Genomic DNA, 21414 nt, shown 5'->3' with positions numbered 1-21414 from the left:
TACCTCTCTTTCTCTCTCCCTTACTTTTTTCCTCTTCCATCCTTAATAATACCAAACTGTTCTGTGATAGAAAAGATTGTTTTTGAAAATATTATTCCATACTGAGTTACACTTGCAATCAAATGTTACATTATTGAGATTGTAGTTTGAAAGATAATTTATGGATGAACAAGGAGTTACATGTCTGAGATTTAATTGCTACTTCCATGCATATGCACTTAAGATTTTTTTATTTTAACATAAAATTCAAAACATCTTAATGGAACTATTTGCTATAAAGACAGACATGGACACAGGTTGTCTTTGAAGATAAATTTTATGATATCTATACATGGACAGTTAATCCATGTCCATTTAAATTTTTCCATTGAAAATATTTTTTTTCATATAAACTTTTTAAAAGACTTCTTGAGATAAACATACAAATTTATATATGCTTTTAAGGATCATTTCTTATTATAGAGGAATAAAAAAGGAATGTTGTATTATTTTTATTAGTTTACAAGGAATGCTGAGTTGTACATTTCTGTCCTGGATTCCTGTACACAGCATTTTAAGTTTTGAAGTTCTTTTCTTAATTGACATAGTGATTTCAGTAATTAAGTTGAAAAGAAGATTTGACTCTGGCCTGTGTAACATACAGAGTGTTTGGTTCTAACAAAATACCCAGTCCTGCTCCTCTTAAGAAAGGGCTTGGTATTACATAGCTCTAACATCACGCATCTGAGATGTTGCACTTCTCAAGGAGAAAACAGTCCATTCCATTTCTTCACTATTTTATTGCCTTACTTTTTACAGTTTGGTTTGAATCCTGAATCTGAGCTATCTTTCAGAATGAGGCTGTAATTTACTTACCAAAAGACTCCCAGAACTGTAGAACATAAAGGGTAAAGAGATCTCCTCTATGAGAGATATATTCTGTATGACTGTGCTTATCTTGAAAAGCTGCCAGGTTTGCTTTTATGCTCTCAGTGCCTCAAGTGAGAATCAGTTAGAGTACCTGCTGTTTTGAATAGCAGATAATGGTGGAAGGTCAGAATTTAGACCACCACAGTGTTCAACAAGAAAGTATGATTTTAAAACTACAACATAGACAAGATTTGCTTTTTAGTTTGATATGCATTGGTTAACTAATGAACTTGACTAAAATAATTCATGTTATAGCACAACTAAGCCTTACTGAATATTAGTAAAGCAAAATTCTTCTTTGGTGGAAAATTCAGCATTTGACCCCATAATTATAAAATATCATTAACAAGAGTGTCTTGGAGAAAAAAATAAAAACTTTTAGGAACTAAAATTCTCAGGTTAGGTATCTATTAATTCAAATATAAATGTGTCCACAAAAGTACACAATAAACAATTAACCTCTCTGCTTATTTTCAAGAGTCTAAAATATTGCAGAGAAGCTATTTCATTTAGGCATTCTTTAAAATTAGTTCCTGGATGAATTTTTGCTAAATGATATGTGAAATGAAAGCAAAGAAATTAAGCTAAATCATATCCTAAATATAATAAGATATATTTGTATGAAATATTTTGAAGCAGAAAAACTATCTGTCACAGCACATAAAATAGTGTAAATAGAATATATCACACTCCTGCCATAGACTATTGAATTTTCAAGAACTTACAAACATTTCAGAAATCTAAATTTTTAAATAAAGAAAGAATAGGAAAATAATATTTGGGGAGTTGTAACAAATTCGGACAGTTGTAATAGACCTGCTTGAAATCTTAGTTTAAATTTATGATTCCCAAAGTATTTAGTAGATTTGAGTCATAAGTTAATTTTAACTTTACAGTGATTTTCAGTTTGTTTTGAACACCAAGGCCAGAGTAAACCCCCTAAAATAACCTTTTTATCTTATCAACCTGCTGGTCAACTGCTGAATGATTTCTTTTTCCCTCCAAATATGGAGTCCTGGCATTCAGGATCTGACAGGTTTTTCTGTCTTTAAAATCTTGTTCCCTACTCCCTACCCTTATATGCCTCCTCCCATCTGACTGGTCTTCTCACCCTTTCAAGACTGTCTTTCACATCAACACTTACTTGTTCTGTCCTTATCAACCTGCTTTCTTCCAGCCTTTACTCCAAATATCTGGATAGGTAGTCACACTATCATCTTCAAGATAGATTACTCCAGTCGCTTTAAGTATGCCGCATGGATTTGATATTTCTGTGTAATTTGTTAATAACATGCTTGTATCTAAAAACTTCCGCCATCCTATAGAAATAGAAAGTCCTTAAGAATGTGGTAGTTTTGCCTCTTTATCTGTCTCTGGGTGGCCACAAGTATAGAGTTCTCTTCTTTCAGTATTGTGTTTATGCTGTTTTATCTCACTATTTTTTGTTTGTTCCCTCAACTTTTCCCTAGAAAAAGTTAAATGTATTCTGGATACCTAGAACTTATTCATACTGAGGTAAAAATGACTGATAACAAGGGAAATATGCCCACTGAGAGTCTCTGTATTGCATCAGGGGCCAAGGCTATTTGATGAAATAATGAAGTACTAACATGGCTTGTCGGCATACAGCAAAGCATAAGTGAGGACAGGCTTTAAGATAGGAGGCACTAAATTCATACCATAAGCTTATTACTTTAATTTTTCTAGCCTGGTTCATATAATGGTATAAATAATGATTTTTAGCTTACAGTTTTCTGCTGTAGCTACTTAATCTTGTGTAATCACATGTGTTTTATTTAAAGTAATTTTAAAATAGTTAAATTTATGAAACAGATTTTCTATTTTTATCAGTCTTCTCATCACTATAAATAAGCCATACACTATTTCAATTATAAGTTTAATATTAAAAGTACCTAAAGTATATTTTTCTTCAAATCATTTCTGATGTTCTGTTAAAAGAGCTCTCTCAAACCTTATTGACTTAACCTCAAAAATGTGATGCCTTCCCCTTATTAGTTATTATACCCTTGTTTTCAGCATGTTATTTGCACAGGGTTGTGGTGCAAGGTAGAAGGGGAAAAAGAATGCAGAACCAAACTAGATCCACCAATGGATGGAACTGATTGTGACACTGGTAAGGTAAGTCATTGGTGCTGCCTGAAATTAATAAGAATATTAAGTGAAACTTAAGAAACTTGCATTTTCTCCTTACTAGTTATGAGTGTAACTGGTAAGACATTTTCTTCTGCCAGTTACATATGTATCTTTCTTAACACCAGTGTAATACTTTCAGTATATATAAAGTTTCAGCATTTTCTCTATTTTCAATTTTAACACTTATATTTTTGCAAATCCATGGGTTTTTAAAATACCAATGCAGTAATTTTTTATTGTTGATTATGACAATGTGGAGAGTTGGATGTATGTATTACTTTAACAAAAATGGAATATTTTACTATGAAATTACACATAAGTAAAAGATTCACAAATAAATCATAAATAGTAAAACTCAGCTAATGAATCCTTTAAAGTATAAAATATTGTCTTAGGAGAGCCACCAGGTATAGTTTTCCCTCGTCATTTCAAGCATCATAAATAAAATATTCTGGGGGATTAGTAAACATATGGCTGTCTAAGTTGTTTAATCTAATGTGTTTCATAAGGCTATGGAAATGTATTAGTACACATTTCCAGATCATTTCAATTGCTGTTGAAAATTAATTTTCTTTTGAAGAATATTAAGGCATTAGATCCCATATAAACTTGTAATTACAGTTAATTTAATCAAAAGATAACCATTCAGTAGTTTACATAATATTCTAATTTTTATTCTATGAAGGGAAAGTAGAACAGTTATTACTTTACTCATTAGATGTAAGATCAGAAAACTTGCCTCTGAAGAACATGAATTTTTATTACATTTGAAAACAATCAACAACATAAAGATTACTTGGGGTGAATTACTTAGGGAAAAAAATTAAGTTATGTAGAGGGCTAGTTTAAAAGCACATCAATTTGAAAAATGGGCAGAAATGGAAATCTAGCAATTCCACTTCTAGAATTTCGTCCTAAGTAAATACTTACACCTGTGCAAAAAGCTAGGCACGTGTGCATGTACACACACAAACACACGCACACACATGCTTATGTCAGGATGCAACTTGCTGTGGGGAGAAATGAGGTACAACAAAAATATTCATCAGGAGAGGAATGGTTCCAGTGTAGCTGTTAACAGAATGAGGTAAATATATATGTATTAAACTGAAAACATCTACAAGACATGATAGTTAGTATAGAGACATGTCAGAAAAAACTGATAGTTTATATGATACCGTTTGAGAGTTAGGGAAAAAAACAATTTGCATACAGATGTGAGTATACACACAGAGTATATATTTTTAAACTCATAGAAAATGGTTTGAAAATATAAACGCCAAACTATAATTAGCAGTTGACTCTTGGGAGGGATGTGGAATTGATGGATGGAATAAAGCAATGGGAAGTGAGGGTGAATATAACTTTTCTCCTGACATTTCTGGACTGTTTGACATAAGCATATAGTCATATTACTTCTGTGATTTTTTTAATGAGAAAAAGAAAAATGTACAGCATGTAGTCATATTACTTTTGTGATTTCTTTAATGAGAAAAAGAAAAATGTACAAATTAAGTCCCAAATAATAAAAAAGGACTAGAAATATTTTATCACTAGATATAATCAGTAAGAAAATGGTTCCTTGAAAGAGAACTTCTGTGAATATCAGTCAGTTGTTTACAGACTGCCAAATGTGTTTTCTGTGAGCTTATATGGAGCGTCAGAATTTGGATTTGTATTATTTTTAAATTATACACAAAAGTACAATAATGTATGTATATTGGGCAAGCCTCATGGTATTATGCTGAGTAATTTATTGCTTGAGTCATAAAACTCTGCACCAGCAATAATTTCCATCATCCCTGAAACACAAAAGCAGTAATAAATAGAGATAACCAAATATTCAGCCACATGTCTTCACACATCACACAACCCATTTGTCTTACTTAGTTCTTCATTAGCAATATAAAATCTGTTCATTTTTATAATCTGGTGTCCTAAATATTTTTCTACTATTTTTTTCTTCTGATATTTATGAGAATAAATTGCATTCTTTAGTTCTCTAAAATAAACTTATTTTTTCAGCAATCAAAATTTTAATTACTCATTAAACGTAAATGTTTTATTTCCCTATAATTGTGCTAATGATATTCTCTTGGTTCTGTAATGCTTTGTGTATTGAAATAACTAATGAACTTCTCAGTTCCTCAGGCCATATGGGCTTCTTCAGCTATCCATCTGTTCCAGCTGTTGTAGGAGCCATCATGACAATAGCTTCCAACACTCTGCAGTTGAGGGCTGTAGGGATAAAATATTTGGATGCTTGCAACCTTGCGCTAAACACTGCTAGCTCAGTACATGGCAAACCAAGAAACAAAGCTGAGAATTTTGTAATGTGTTACACTCTAGTGATGTTAATTTAGGTGTATAACTAGTTCATCTAAGAGTATATAATTAAGTCCGAGAAGGTGCTGACCAGAATTCTATGACTCAAAATGATTTTTTTAAGAGATTTTATTTATTTATTTAATTTATTTTTGGCCGCGTCGGGTCTTTAGTTGCGGCGCATGGGCTCTTCGCTGCGGCTCATGGGCTTCTGTCTAGTTGTGGCGTGCAGGTTTTCTCTATCTAGTTGTGGCACGTAGGCTCCAAGGTGCATGGGCTCTGTAGTTTGTGGCACGCAGGCTCTCTCATTGAGGCGCGTGAGCTCAGTAGTTGTGGCCCGTGGACTTAGTTGCCTCATGGCATGTGGGATCTTAGTTCCCTGACCAGGGATCGAACCTGTGTCCCCTGCATTGTAAGGTGGATTCTTTACCAGTGGACCACCAGGGAAGTCCCAAATCAAAATGATTTTGAGGATAGGGATTTATCTACTATTTATAGACAGCATTTTCCAAATTAAAAGCAGCCTGTTTTCTTTCTTCTCCTTTTCTCTACTATCATCTGTATTTACATTTATATTAACAAAGATCCAAGAGTTGATAAATGATTTGGTTTAAACCAAGAAATGTATGTTTTTTACTTAAAATATTTTCTAGGAATTGGAGGATGGGGAAGGAAAGCTAAATACAACTTACTAGAATTTTAGACTGTTTTGAAGGATGCTACATAATATATTTCAATTATTTACTTTCCTAAGTTCCTAAAGGATGAAATTACCACCGTTGTTCTTTATTGAAAAAATGAAGGATGTAATATCCTTACAGTCACAAATTTGCATATGGTAACAGTTTATTGCCTTCTTTCTTCCTCTTCTTTTATCTAACAATGTATGTACAAAAAGATTTGTTTAGAGAATAATGTTTCCTTTGTCATCTTCATGAACCCCTTCCAATTGGATGTTTTCATCAACTTCCTAGACATATTCCCATAGAAATTTGAGAGAATAGAAATATAGTCAAACTTTTTTAGGTCATGTACTGTCCCAGAAATAAACTATACTGTATATTTCCTTAGCATTTTCATAAATCAGACTGAATTATTTGATATGAGAAATTTTGAGTTTTTTAAATCATGCATAATATAATTTTTTGAAGCTAAAAAATACAAATGAAACAAAAAATCCTGCTAGAAAATTCATGAAAAGCAGCATTAGGATCATTTTATGTAAAACCGAATAGACTATTTTGTATAATAGTTTAAACAAAACATTTAACACTTTGCCCAGTGTTGAAACACAGCACCACCTAGAAGACAGAAAAGCAGGTTCTCCTTAGTTTTGTCCAGAGATCTGGTTATCTGCAAGGGGATGAACTTTAACTATTATACTATGCTTTCTTTAAATTTCACTTATTTGTGTATGCAAATTTGGCTTGCATATCTGTTTCCATTTCTCTTCATCTGCCAGACGTGTCTAGTTTAAATGACGTGCAACTCTAGATCTGGGTCTTTCCCAGAATATTTTTAGTCAGCTGTGAACTCTAGCCCAGCCTTTCAATGCCAACTTACTGCTAAATGGGCGAGGAGCTGTGATATGCACTCAGGGAAACACCCTTCACCTAGGCCAAAACAACTTGACCAATTGAAGTTTGACAGCTTTCACACTGGATTTTTTTTTTTCCATGAATGGCATAATGTCATTAAATCCTTAAAACCAGTAAGTTGTTTAAAAGTTTTCACAAGGTCTGTTTGTTTTCCTCCTTTTGCAATTTTGAGACTGAATCTTCATATAAAATCTCAATTTATTTAATGACAATCTTAGCATGTCAATACACTCTGAGTTGTTGAGGTTTTGTTTTGTTTTTTCCCAAGCCTGGATTTAAAACTCCTTGAATCCAAAAAAGGTTGAATTTAAAATCTGACATTATTAGAGAAAATCTGCAGGAACTGATTATTGCATAGAAAAGCATTAACTGGGCTCACACAAAACTACGTAGCATAGTTTTTTAAATTCTCTCTTCTAAAAACAGCATTTAAAAACATATTATCAAAATAAGTGTTAAAGAAACAGATCAGTTAAGGTCAGAATGAATAGAATTTTGGTGAGATTTCTGGAAACTTATTCATAAAATTAATATAATGATATATAATTTGTTATTAGTATTTTTATTATAGTTAATCTTTATTAAATCTTTGCTAAGGACTATGCATTGTGCTTAGTTTCATTCAACTTCTGAAAATTCTATTAGGTAAATATCAGTATGATTATCATTCACATTTTGAAATGGGAAAACTAAGAATCAGAGAGCTGCTATAATTTCTTCAAAATCCCTTATAAATCATGTTGCCATTAGTGCAAAATATCGTTTAGGACTGGAAGGATCAGATTGCTCAACCCTTGTGACTGTACAATCATTTATCTAAAATTTTTTAATCTTTACTTATTTCCAACATGGTTTTGTTTAATTAATTTTTACCTTTAATACGTTTGCTATGATCATGATAGATCTGATTTTCCAGGAATAAAGAGAAATTATAATAATCTGTCCACAAAGTCCTGGCAACCATTCCTCGGTGGCCACAGAAACAGCCTCTTTGGCTGTTTTTGTTTAAAGTTAATAATAAAATAAATATAAAAAAGAGAATGAACACACTCCTTTCTCTTCTTTCTTTGCTGTCTTTCTCAGTTAATAGATACCAAATAACCTATAGAATAATTGAAATGAAATGATAGAATTTCAAAAAGTCAAATTGTTCAAGTCTTTCAAATGAACAGCTTTTGAAAGAAAATTTGCTGTAATGCTAATGCTTGAATTTGACAGAAACTTTCAGAAAAAAAAAACAATATAAAGGAAAGTGCTAAAATTGAGTCATACTCTTTCTTTTTAAGTTACAAGGAGAGTACCCTGAATCACTGACAGTTTAAATCAAAATTGCTAAATTTGCTAAAATGTCTGCTTCAGTCTAGTTAAAGACATTTATATCTTACGTACCATTCTTATATTTATACTTGACCCTATGCTTTTTTGGTCCTCTCTTTTAAATTGTTATGTTTCTTAAAATGTGTTAGTTTTTCTTCCTGGCTGTACAACCCCAGATTCCTTCTTTGCCCTATCTCCGTCACAAGTACTGAATTCTCAGGGCTATAGTACAAATATCTGTGTGCTGTTCTTATGACAAGACTGTATGATCTGACATGAGAACTGGACCAGTGTATTACTATGACAATAAGCACGTGTCAACTTATTTTTGGTCTTTTTCAATTCCACACGTTTGGGGCTCTTAGCAGACCTGATTTAATCTCAATTCCAGTGACTCTATAGGCCAGTGAATGATTTTCCGTTGTGCCCTGATTTGTTCACCTAAGACATAACTTTTGGAATAGTGGTGTAAGGCTGGAGAGTGTACCAGCAGGACCTCAGCACCTGGACTCGTGGCTGGAGAGTGGAGCATGTGGAGTCCCTGTAGCCGAACCTGCAGTTCTGGGATCAGCAGTCGAGAGCGCAAATGTCCTGGGTAAACGCAAAGTTCCTGGATTGGGGGAGGGCATTGTTTTCTTCAAGTTTGAAATTAAAAGGTTTTACTGATAAACCATGTTGGGGGCCAAAGAAACTTCTCAAACCTCACTCCACTTTGGAAAACAGAAAAGTCCCTCAAATTATTTTATGTAAAATCTCCCTTCAAAGAAGAAAATAAGACCAAACTTTCTAAGAACAGATAATTAAACACTACACAGAGTGGTGTTTTGAGTACAAATCAAATTTAAAAATGTGTTGAAATAAGCAGGGAGAGATGTGTTAGAAAAAGTAAGTCACCATTAAAAGGAACTGTGAGAGAAGCCGGAAGCTGATAGGACTTCAGAAAGAGAGGGAATGAGGGCAACATGAGTGTCAGTAGAAGCTAAGAATGATGAGAAATGAAGTCCTGCTGAGCACGTGTATGGATAGGGAGCGTCCAAGATCAGCTTGCTTGTCTCCATCATTCCTAGAGTGATCCTAGGAAAATGTGTGAGAAAGTCATTTCAGCTTTATGCTTTAACTTTGGTGTGGATTCAGTGGCCCAGTTCCTCAACAAGAGATTTTAAAGAATGTATGTGAAAACCTTAGAAGCAACTCCTTAATAATTCTTAGCCCCACTCTTTCATGGGAAGTACAGGCTTTCTATTTTGCCCCCAACTTCTGCCCTTTACCCTTCTATATCATTTTCATGGCAAATGGGCTTTTGTTTCTCATGTATTTTGGAAATTAAATGGCTCAAAGGTTGGAAAAAATATATATTTTTAAATAAACATATGGATTTCCTACCAATTACCAATCATTTAATCTGTCCACTTTTTCAAAAGTAGATTTAATATAAAGGATTATACCTTATTAATATATTGCCTTTTGATTTTTTTAAATGAGTAGTTAACATAAAAAAAGATAAAATTGATTATTTGTACTATCTTTTCTAGGCTAGGTTCTGAAGCAAGGGATTGTAATGGTCCCAGAAAACAATACAGAATATGTGAGAATCCACCTTGTCCTGCAGGTTTGCCTGGATTCAGAGACTGGCAATGTCAGGCCTATAGTGTTAGAACTTCGTACCCAAAGCATGTACTTCAGTGGCACGCTGTCACGGATGAAGGTATGACCAACCAGATCGCCACCATCTTAGTTATGTAGACTTCTAGGTTTGCAAGGTGCTTTACAATAGTGGTAAATATTGTTTTACAGTTTATATTCTAGGTATTTCAGAGCTCTGTTTTTTCTACCTTTACTGACATATAATAACCACAAGCACTGACTAAAAATATATTTTAAAAATATAGAGATATTATACACGAATGAGATAAATTTAAAAAGGGTGACAATACAAAATGCTGGTGAGGATGAAGAGAAACTAGATCTCTCATGCGTTGCTGGTAGGAAGGTAAAATGGAGCAGCCACTCTGAAAATTAGCTTGGCAGTTTCTTTAAGTAACTAAGCATACACTTTAGAAAACACAGTCTTGGTTATCTATCTCAGAGAAATGAAAATTTGCAACCACAAAAAAATGCTGAACACAAATGGGCACAGCAGCTTTATTTTTGATAGCCAAACACTGGAAACAATCAAAAAGGTTCTAAGTAGCTGCAGGGTTAGCAAACTGAGGTACATCTGTGCCATGGGGTATTATGCAACAGTACACAGAACACTCTTAACATATGACCTGGTGGTGGAAAATGACCTGGTGGATGTCACAGTATTATGCTGAGTAGGAAAACCCAGTCTCAAAATGCCTCACACTGTATGATTCCTCTTATATAACATTCTTGAAGCCACAAAAGTATCGAGATGGAAAACAGATAGATGACTGGTTACCAGGAGTTAGGGGTGGTGGTGGGAGAGGGATGGGTGTCCCTGTAAAGGGGTAGCACGAGGTAGAACTAGAGATCTTTATATAAAGTGCAAATTGGCTCATTCTAATCTCCCAGTTAAAGCATTTCAGAGACTTGCCATAACTCTTCAGGTAGAGGCCAAATTTCACAACATGACATGCTCAGCAAGACCTTCTTTAGCCTGATTCCTTCTCTTGTCTCCTGCCTCATATAAAACCTCGCTGTCTTTTCCTCTGTGCTCCAGATATTGCCCTTGTTTCACTGCTTCCTACATGTCATGCTTTCTTCCCCCACACATGGCCTCCAAACATACTGTTTCTTTATAGAAAGAAGAATAGAATAGAATAGTCTTCTATTCACACCATCCTTTTAATAAAGGTTATTTCTATATTTCCAGATGCTTCAACCAACAAACTTTGGAGTCTTCATTTTCCATTTAGTTCTCTTTTACTGTACATTCAAAATAGCAGTAAAGTCACATGAGCCCTATCTTTAAAATACATCCAGAATCTGATTATTGCCCAATATCTCCAGAGCTGCCACCCTGATATAAGCAACAGTGTCTTACCTGGATGATTGTAGTAGCTGTCTAACTGTTCTTTTTTTTTTTTTTAATTTTTGCATTTTATTTCCTTTCTTTTTTTATACAGCAGGTTCTTATTAGTCATCCATTTTATATGCATCAGTGTATACATGTCAATCCCAATCTCCCAATTCATCACACCACCACCCCCAGCTCCCGCTGCTTTCCCCCTTTGGTGTCCATACGTTTGTTCTCTACATCTGTGTCTTAATTTCTTCCCTGCAAACCGGTTCATCTGTAGCATTTTTCTACATTCCACATATATGCATTAATATATGATATTTGTTTTTCTCTTTCTAACTTACTTCACTCTGTGTTACAATCTCTAGATCCATCCACATCTCTGCAAATAAAGCAATTTCGTTCCTTTTTATGGCTGAGTAATATTCCATTGTAAATATGTACCACTTCTTCTTTATCCATTTGTCTGTCGATGGGCATTTAGGTTGCTTCCATGACCTACCTATTGTAAATAGTGCTGCAATGAACATTGGGGTTCATGTGTCTTTTTGAATTATGGTTTTCTCTGGGTATATGCCCAGTAGTGGGATTGCTGGATCATATGGTAATTCTAGTTTTAGTTTTTTAAGGCTGTACTGTTCTGCATAGAGGTTGTATCAGTTTACATTCCCACCAGCAGTGTAAGACGGTTCCCTTTTCTCCACACCCTCTCAAGCATTTGTTCTTTGTAGCTTTTCTGATGCTGCTCGTTCTAACTAATGTGAGGTGATACCTCATTGTAGTTTTGATTTGCATTTCTCTAATAATTAGTGATGTTGAGCAGCTTTTCATGTGCTTCCTGGCCATCTGTATAACTTCTTTGGAGAAATGTCTGTTTAGGTCTTCTGCCCATTTTTGGATTGGGTTGTTTCTTTTTTTAAGCTGCATAAGCTGCATGAGCTGTTTATATATTTTGGAGATTAATCCTTTGTCTGTTGATTCATTTGCAAATATTTTCTCCCATTTGAGGGTTGTCTTTTCGTCTTCTTTATGGTTTCCTTTGCTGTGCGAAAGCTTTGAAGTTTCATTAGGTCCCATTTGTTTATTTTTGTCTATTTCCATTACTCTAGGAGGTGGATCAAAAAAGATCTTGCTGTGATTTATGTCAGAGTGTTCTTCCTAAGTTTTCCTCTAAGAGTTTTATAGTGTCCAGTCTTACATTTAGGTCTCGAATCCATTTTGAGTTTGTTTTTATGTATGGTGTTAGGGAGTGTTCTAATTTCATTCTTTTACATGTAGCTGTCCAGTTTTCCCAGCACCACTTATTGAAGAGACTGTCTTTTCTCCATTGTATATCCTTGCCTCCTTTGTCATAGATTGGTTAACCATAGGTGCGTGGGTTTATCTCTGGGCTTTCTCTCTTGTTCCATTGATCTGTATTTCTGTTTTTGTGCCAGTACCATATTGTCTTGATTACTATAGCTTTGTAGTATAGTCTGAAGTCAGGGAGTCTGATTCCTCCAGCTCCGTTTCCCTCAAGACTGCTTTGACCATTTGGCGTCTTTTGTGTCTCCATACAAATTTTAAGATTCTTTGTTCTAGTTCCATAAAAATTGCCATTGGTAATTTGATAGGGATTGCATTGAATCTGTAGATTGCTTTGGGTAGTATAGTCATTTTCACAATATTGATTCTTCCAGTCCAAGAACATGGTATATCTCTCCATCTGTTGGTATCATCTTTAATTTCTTTCATCAGTGTCTTACAGTTTTCTGCATACAGGTCTTTTGTCTCCCTAGGTAGGTTTATTCCTAGGTATTTTATTCTTTTTGTTGCAGTGGTAAATGGGAGTGTTTCCTTAATTTCTCTTTCAGATTTTTCATCATTAGTGTATAGGAATGCAAGAGATTTCTGTGCATTAATTTTGTATCCTGCAACTTTACCAAATTCATTGATTAGCTCTAGTAGTTTTCTGGTGGCATCTTTAGGATTCTCTATATATAGTATCATGTCACCTGCAAACAGTGACAGTTTTACTTCTTCTTTTCCAGTTTGTATTCCTTTTATTTCCTTTTCTTCTCTGATTGCCGTGGCTAGGACTTCCAAAACTTGTTGAATAATAGTGGTGAGAGTGGACATCCTTGTATTGTTCCTGATCTTAGAGGAAATCGTTTCAGTTTTTCACCATTGAGAATGATGTTTGCTGGGGGTTTGTCGTATATGGTCTTTATTATGTTGAGGTAGGTCCCCTCTATGTCCACTTTCTGGTGAGGTTTTTTTTATCATAAATGGGTGTTGAATTTTGTCAAAATCTTTTTCTGCATTTATTGAGATGATCATATGGTTTTTATTCTTCAGTTTGTTAATATGGTGTATCACATTGATTGATTTGAGTATACTGAAGAATCCTTGCATCCCTGGGATAAATCCCACTTGATCATGGTGTATGATCCTTTTAATGTGTTGTTGGATTCTGTTTTCTAGTATTTTATTGAGGATTTCTGCATATATATTCATCAGTGATATCGGTCTGTAATTTTCTTTTTTTGTAGTATCTTTGTCTGGTTTTGGTATCAGGGTGATGGTGCCCTCATAGAGTGAGTTTGGGAGTGTTCCTTCCTCTGCAATTTTTTGGAAGAGTTTGAGAAGGATGGGTGTTAGCTCTTCTCTAAATGTTTGATAGAAATCACCTGTGAAGCCATCTGCTCCCAGACTTTTGTTTGTTGGAAGATTTTTAATCACAGTTTCAATTTTATTACTTGTGATTGGTCTGTTCATATTTTCTATTTCTTCCTGTTTTAGTCTTGGAAGTTTATACCTTTCTAAGAATTTGTCCATTTCTTCCAGGTTGTCCATTTTATTGGCATAGAGTTGTTTGTAGTAGTCTCTTAGGATGCTTTGTATTTCTGCTGTGTCTGTTGTAACTTCTCCTTTTTCATTTCTAATTTTATTGATTTGAGTCCTCTCCCTTTTTCTTGATGAGTCTGGCTAATGGTTTATCAATTTTGTTTATCTTCTCAAAGTACCAGATTTTATTTTTATTGATCTTTGCTATTGTTTTCTTTGTTTCTCTTTCATTTATTTCTGCTCTGATCTTTATGATTTCTTTCCTTCTGCTAACGTTGGGTTTTGTTTGTTCTTCTTTCTTTCGTTCCTTTAGGTGTAAGGTTAGATTGTTTATTTGAGATTTTTCTTGTTTCTTGAGGTAGGCTTGTATAGCTATGAACTTCCCGCTTAGAACTGCTTTTGCCGCATCCCATAGGTTTTGGATTTTCATGTTTTCTTTGTCATTTGTCTCTAGGTATTTTTTGATTTCCTCTTTGATTTCCTCAGTGATCTTTTGGTTATTTAATAACGTATTGTTTAGCCTCCATGTGGTTGTGTTTTTTACGATTTTTTTCCCTGTAATTGATTTCTAATCTCATAGTGTTGTGGTCAGAAAAGATGCTTGATATGATTTCAGTTTTCTAAAATTTACTGAGGCTTGATTTGTGACCCAAGATGTGATCTATCCTGGAGAATGTTCTGTGCGCCCTTGAGAAGAAAGTGTAATCTGCTGTTTTTGGATGGAATGTCCTATAAATGTCAATTAAATCTATCTGGTCGGTTGTGTCATTTAAAGTTTGTGTTTTCTTATTAATTTTCTGTTTCGATGATCTGTCCATTGGTGTAAGTGAGGTGTTAAAGTCCCCTACTATTATTGTGTTACTGTCCATTTCCTCTTTTATAGCTGTTAGCATTTGTCTTATGTATTGGGGTGCTCCTATGTTGGGTACATATATATTTATAATTGTTATATCTTCTTCTTAGATTGATCCCTTGATCATTATGTAGTTTTCTTCCTTGTCTCTTGTAACATTCTTTATTTTAAAGTTTATTTTATCTGATATGAGTATTGCTACTCCAGCTTTCTTTTGATTTCCATTTTCATGGAATATCTTTTTCCATCCCCTCACTTTCAGTCTGTATGTGTCCCTAGGTCTGAAGTGGGTCTCTTGTAGACAGCATATATATGGGTCTTGTTTTTGTATCCATTCAGGAAACCTGTGTCTTTTGTTGGAGCATTTAATCCATTCCCATTTAAGGTAATTATCAATATGTATGTTCCTATTATCATTTTCTTAATTGTTTTGGGTTTGGTTTTGTAGGTCCTTTTCTTCTCTTTGTTTCCCACTTAGAGAAGTTCCTCTGGCATTTGTTGTAGAGTTGGTTTGTTGGTGGTGAATTCTCTTAGCTTTTGCTTGTCTGTAAACCTTTTGATTTCTCCATCGAATCTGAATGAGATCCTTGCTGGGTAAAGTAATCTTGGTTATAGGTTCTTTCCTTCCATCACTTTAAGTATATCATGCCACTCCCTTCTGGCTTGTAGAGTTTCTGCTGAGAGATCAGCTGTTAACCTTATGGGAGTTCCCTTGTTTGTTATTTGTCGTTTTTCCCTTGCTGCTTCAATAATTTTTCTTTGTCTTTAATTTTTGCCAATTTTTTTTTCTTTTTTTTTTTTTTTGCTGTACGTGGGCCTCTCACTGTTGTGGCCTCTCTCATTGCGGAGCACAGGCTCCAGATGCGCAGGCTTAGCGGCCATGGCCCACGGTCCCAGCCGCTCCATGGCATGTGGGATCTTCCCAGACCGGGGCATGAACCCATGTCCCCTGCATCTGGAGGTGGACTCTCAACCACTGCACCACCAGGGAAGCTGGCCAATTTGATTACTATGTGTCTCGGCATGTTTCTCCTTGGGTTTATCCTGTATGGGACTCTCTGCGCTTCCTGGACTTGGGTGGCTATTTCCTTTCCCATGTTAGGGAAGTTTTTGACTATAATCTCTTCATATATTTTCTAGGGTCGTTTCTCTCTCTCTTCTCCTTCTGGGATGCCTATAATGCGAATGTTGTTGCGTTTAATGTTGTCCCAGAGGTCTCTTAGGCTGTCTTCATTTCTTTTCATTCTTTTTTCATTCCACGGCAATGAATTCCACCATTCTGTCTTCCAGGTCACTTTTCCATTCTTCTGCCTCAGTTGTTCTGCTATTGATTCCTTCTAGTGTATTTTTCATGTCAGTTATTGTATTGTTCATCTCTGTTTGTTTGTTCTTTTTTTTTTTTTTTTTTTTTTTTTGCGGTACGCAGGCCTCTCACTGCTGCAGCCCCTCCCGCTACAGAGCACAGGCTCCGGACGCGAAGGCTCAGTGGCCATGGCTCACGGGCCCAGCTGCTCCGTGGCATGCGGGACCCTCCCGAACCGGGGCACAAACCTGCGTCCCCTGCATCGGCAGGCGGACTCCCAACCACTGCAACACCAGGGAAGCCCTGTTTGTTTGTTCTTTAATTGTTATAGATCTTTGTTGAACATTTCTTGCATCTTCTCAATCTTTGCCTCCATTGTTTTTCTGAGGTCCTGGATCATCTTCACTATCATTATTCTGAATTCTTTTTCTGGAAGGTTGCCTATCTCCACTTCATTTAGTTGTTTTTCTGGGGTTTTATCTTCATCTGGTACATAACCCTCTGCCTTTTCATCTTGTCTGTCTTTCTGTGAGTGTGGTTTTTGTTCCACAGGCTCAAGGATTGTAGTTCTTCTTCTGCTATCTCTAACTGTTCTTTATGCCTGTGTCCTCATACCTCCTTCAGTCTCAACATAGCCAGAGTGATGCATTTAAAATGTCAGTCATGTCATGTTATTCTTCCATTCAGAAGCCTGCAGTGTCTTCCCAGCTCACTAAAAGTCCAAAATTCTTCTAATGGTCTCTAAGGTCCTCAGCTCCCTGGCTTCCTGTTACCCTCGAAGTTCAGCTGTACTGTGCCCGCATCACACCTTGCCACCCACACTGGCTCCCTTCTGTCTTAGTGTCTTGGAAGTTGTTGTTTTCTCGGGTGAATTACTTTTCCCAGATAGCCGTATGATTCATTCTCTCACCTCCTTCTGATCTTTTCATAAATATTGACTCAGTGCTTTTCCTTGCCCTGCTTTATTCTTTTTTCACAGACCTTATCATCATCTATCATAATATTTTTATTTTACTTGTTTATGTCCCCACTCAAATAATAATTGTTAGAGCGAGAGTTGTATTTTATGCATTGCTATGTGTTTAGCACTGTAAGCAGTATCTGAACAGAGTAGACACTTAATAAATATTTAGTGAAAGAATGATATGTCTTATGGGAATTTTCTGTAGTGACCTATCCTGGCCCCTCTTCTCACTAAACGTCCTTCTTGGCATAATCTTACTTATTCACTAGGTTTTATTTATCATCCGAATGCTAAAGGAACACAAACATTTATCTCCAACCTAGATCTCTCTGTCCTGAGCTCCTTACCTGTTTACCCCTATGTTGCATGAACTTGTCCACTCAGCATCCCATTCATCTCTAACTCAGCATGGTTCAAGTTCAACATACCCCTTCCCCTTTTCCTTTCTCTCACTCCCACGATCTCTCCTCTTACTGTGCTCTCTCATGGAGCATAGCATCATGATCAGCCTCATTACCAAGCTAAGCCAGAATCCTTCTGCCTCAATCTCCATCCGCCTGTAATCAATCAGCACACCCTATTTGTCCAAACCTTTCTTTGTTTGCCAGCATCTTTGTTCATGATTGCACCATCTCTGACCTGGATTCTTCAAACGGCTTCCTCACTGTCTCTCTGACCCTCCTTCAGCCCCTACTCCTCATTTCAGACAGGCTGGCCTTTTTGAAGGCCAAAACCATCAGTCACTGTGCCAAGGAGTACCCTTCCACAAATCCCATTGCTGTCAGGACCAATCTCAAACTTTATTACCTGGTTTATAAGACCATTACTGTGACCTGCCCCCTTTAACGTCTCTGGCCTCATCTCCATCATTCCCTTCTGTAATCTCCAGCACTGCCAGGCCGAATTTCATTTCATCCCTCAGATACATCATGTTTTCTTAATTCTGGGCCTATAAATATGCACGTTTCTTGGCACAATATCCTTTCTTTCTCAAGCTTTAATCTCTTTCCCCGTTTATTTACCTTGAAAACTTCTACTGATTTTCTGGACTCAGTTTATGACAAGTTCTCTAGGAAAAAAGAATCCCGCTGATCTTCCATATAGGATACGTACCCCTGCCAAGTGCTCCACAAGACCCTGCTGAAGCAGATTTTAATGCATCTCTATTCCCTCTATTGTCTGTGCCTAGTGTACTGTCTGGCAGTTATTAAGCTTCTGATGGATATTTGTTGCATCAATTTAAGTATATAAGTAATATTTTTTCATGGTAAAAATAAAGTCAATATGACAGTTCAAATCCTGAAAATCATCATCTGATCCTGGGTTAATTCTACATCTGCCTCCAACTGGCTGTGTGATTTGATAATATTTACTTCATTTGAGACCTGTTTACTCACATGTGAAATAAGAGATAGGAAACAGGTTCCCTCCAGATTTTAAAAGAAAATCAGAGTTGTATGGGGGTCAATTTAAAATATTAAAACTGTTTGAAATCACAATTAAGGGAGCTCCTGACTCTTATAAAGTGTTGTTTATCATCAGAATGATCCATAATAGATATTTAGATAATTAGCAGGGTAATTATATAATTATATATATATAATAATTTATATAATTATATATTATATATATAATTATATAATTATGTATATATAATTATTTATATAATATATTTATTATTAATATTTAATAATAATAATTTATTATATATTATATATAATTATATATAATATATAATTATATATATTATATATAATTATTTATATAATTACCATTTTTGATAATTCTGTGACATGTATCAATCAAACATGTCAGTCTGTATGATGAATAAAAGACACAACAATAGTTTTTATGTATTAGAGCCATATGGAAGAAATTGAAATATACAAGTCTTTTAAAAACCCCAAGTTTTCGATACTTTAAAATGCAAGTGGCTATTTCTGTTTTTTTAGGTAACACATGAATCTCTGGCTAAGAGAATTAAATATAAGGTATCAATACAGTAGTGAACATTTATTTTTAGAGAAAAAAAGGTGCATGGCTTTAACATTCAGGTATTTTGCATACTCTGTGCTGAAATTTGGCTGAAATCCATGTTCAATGCATACCTTGGAAAGGGGTGGTCTCTTAAATCAAGACAGAGCCTGCCTGCCAAGTACTGGCATGTTACATGGATCACTATAATGTCACAATCTCAAGGGTGTACTCCAGGAAGGAAGACTGGTATCAAATTTTGATGTCATCTATAAGGCTAAAGTAAGTACAGTAAATTGACAATACGTAAAAGGAGGAATACAATGTTTTTATCTGAGTTCTTGCTTAGAATGTAAATGGAATATTCTAGACTAACTTCTTTCAACATCATTCTTATATCTGGTTTGCTCCTCTCTTCAGTGAAAACTCCAGAAAGAGAATAGTGAGGGGTGTGTGTGTGTGTGTGTGTGTTTGTATATATATGTCACTATTAAAGTGTTGCAATGACAGCAGCTGTTTTTAATTCCAAAGATATGACATAGTAAGTAGTCACTGAATAAACATAACCTACTTTGAGGTGTGAGAGCACACTGAACTGCTTTATTGCAGCATATAATAGCATCTTAAAGGGAAATTTCAAAACCATTCACAGTAAAGGCCATGGTACAACTCACCAAAATTGTTCAGACCAGTATCCAGAAGCCACATGTGAAAACTGTTTGAAATGTTCAATTCTGAAGGCTCATTTAACTGTCTGTCTTCTCTTTGCCAAGTGATACCCTGTTCCATGCCTCTGGCTGTTATTTGGTATTTATAGAATCCCACCAGCATACGTGGAACTTTACTGAAGACATAAGCGAAGATCAGTGTCAGAGACTGTAAACTATTTTCCATTCTATTTGTATGAGCTTAATAAACAGTAAAGGGCCTGACTGGTGTCAAGCCAATAGAGTAGTAATGTAGCCTGGAAATTGCTCTGAAGTTTCTGATTTGGATAATCCTACTACTGGTGTTACCAAATACTACAGCTCCTCTGCAGGATGCTTAGAAATAGAAACAACACTTTAAAAATGTTTTGCCACTTTCTGACTGAGCCTAATAGGCAAGTGTTTCAACTCTAACCCTCCTACCTTATTGTTTAAGGAAGCACTGAAGGTGACTGCCACCCATTCAAGAATTCTTTACCTAGAACTGTAGTTCTCACCCTAAACATCATACATCCTGACATGCTTTCTGAGTAAGCAATGAAGAGGGTGAGTCCCAGCTAGCACTTCAGCAACTGTGCATTCCAGTGGATGTTCTCATGGGATTGTATTGCATTGCTAAACATCCTCGCAATGGAAAATCTTACAAGAATTGTTCATCTTAGAAGTTCTTCTTTCTCCCTTTACTAATTTTTCAATTAGAAAATGCCAAATGCATAGGATTTTAAATTAGTGTATTGGAATTTAGAAGTGAGACATCAAGAAAGGCTTCATGAATAAAGTAAATCTTAAATAGGCAGAAATCTGATATGTTCTTAAAATTAAAATGACTTCATGCCAAAAGATACGAGCAAAAACTGGGAGTATGCAAAATATTTTTCACGAAGAATGCTTGGTTTGTGTGTGGTAGAGGTTTAGTGCCAGAAAATAATAAATGGTACATTTAAAAAATAATTTGAAGGCATAATTCTTAAGAAGGAGATTAATATTCATTGGATACCTATTTTTGCTCAGGCATCATCTCATTTACTACTTATAATAACCCTCTAGTATTATATATTCTAATAGTGCATTACTCAGTTAATATCAGATTATATTTTTTTACTCCTAACTGTTCTGAAAAATAAAGCTTGAGGTAAAAATATTTATGGAACAAATTTTGTTCATTTATTTTTATCCACTCTGTATGTAGAAAAACCATGTGCCTTGTTTTGCTCTCCTGTTGGAAAAGAACAGCCTATTCTTCTATCAGAACAAGTGTTGGATGGAACTTCTTGTGGATATCAGGGATTAGATATCTGTGCAAATGGCAGGTGTCAGGTAAGACATTCCAAAAGGGAGAGTATATATGCTGAGGGAGGATTGGGGGACCTTCGAGCAGCTGCACAGTACAGTGGAAAGCTCTGCCTCAACTGTGATCTTCAGCAAGTCTGATCTGCTTTGAAAGTCCATTTCTTCATCTGTATAATGAACAGTTCAGACTAGAAAATATATAATACTCATT

At 35.3% G+C, this 21414-nt stretch overlaps 1 protein-coding gene across 1 annotated transcript in view; it reads left to right on the top strand.

The window, feature by feature from the left end:
• ADAMTS19 (ADAM metallopeptidase with thrombospondin type 1 motif 19) overlaps window positions 1-21414 on the top strand; it is a 269389-nt gene that overhangs the window by 151100 nt on the left and 96875 nt on the right. The window contains exons 11-14 of the mRNA XM_004279870.3: window positions 2947-3048; window positions 8768-8898; window positions 9836-10008; window positions 21103-21230. Of these exons, the coding sequence (XP_004279918.2) occupies window positions 2947-3048; window positions 8768-8898; window positions 9836-10008; window positions 21103-21230 (534 nt within the window). The remainder of the gene's footprint in view (window positions 1-2946; window positions 3049-8767; window positions 8899-9835; window positions 10009-21102; window positions 21231-21414) is intronic.

This window comes from Orcinus orca, chromosome 3 (genome assembly GCF_937001465.1).
Source record: "Orcinus orca chromosome 3, mOrcOrc1.1, whole genome shotgun sequence".
NCBI classification, from domain to species: domain Eukaryota; kingdom Metazoa; phylum Chordata; class Mammalia; order Artiodactyla; family Delphinidae; genus Orcinus; species Orcinus orca.
The sequence above is the reverse complement of the archived record's forward strand: the minus strand, read 5'-3'. Positions and strand labels throughout refer to the sequence as shown.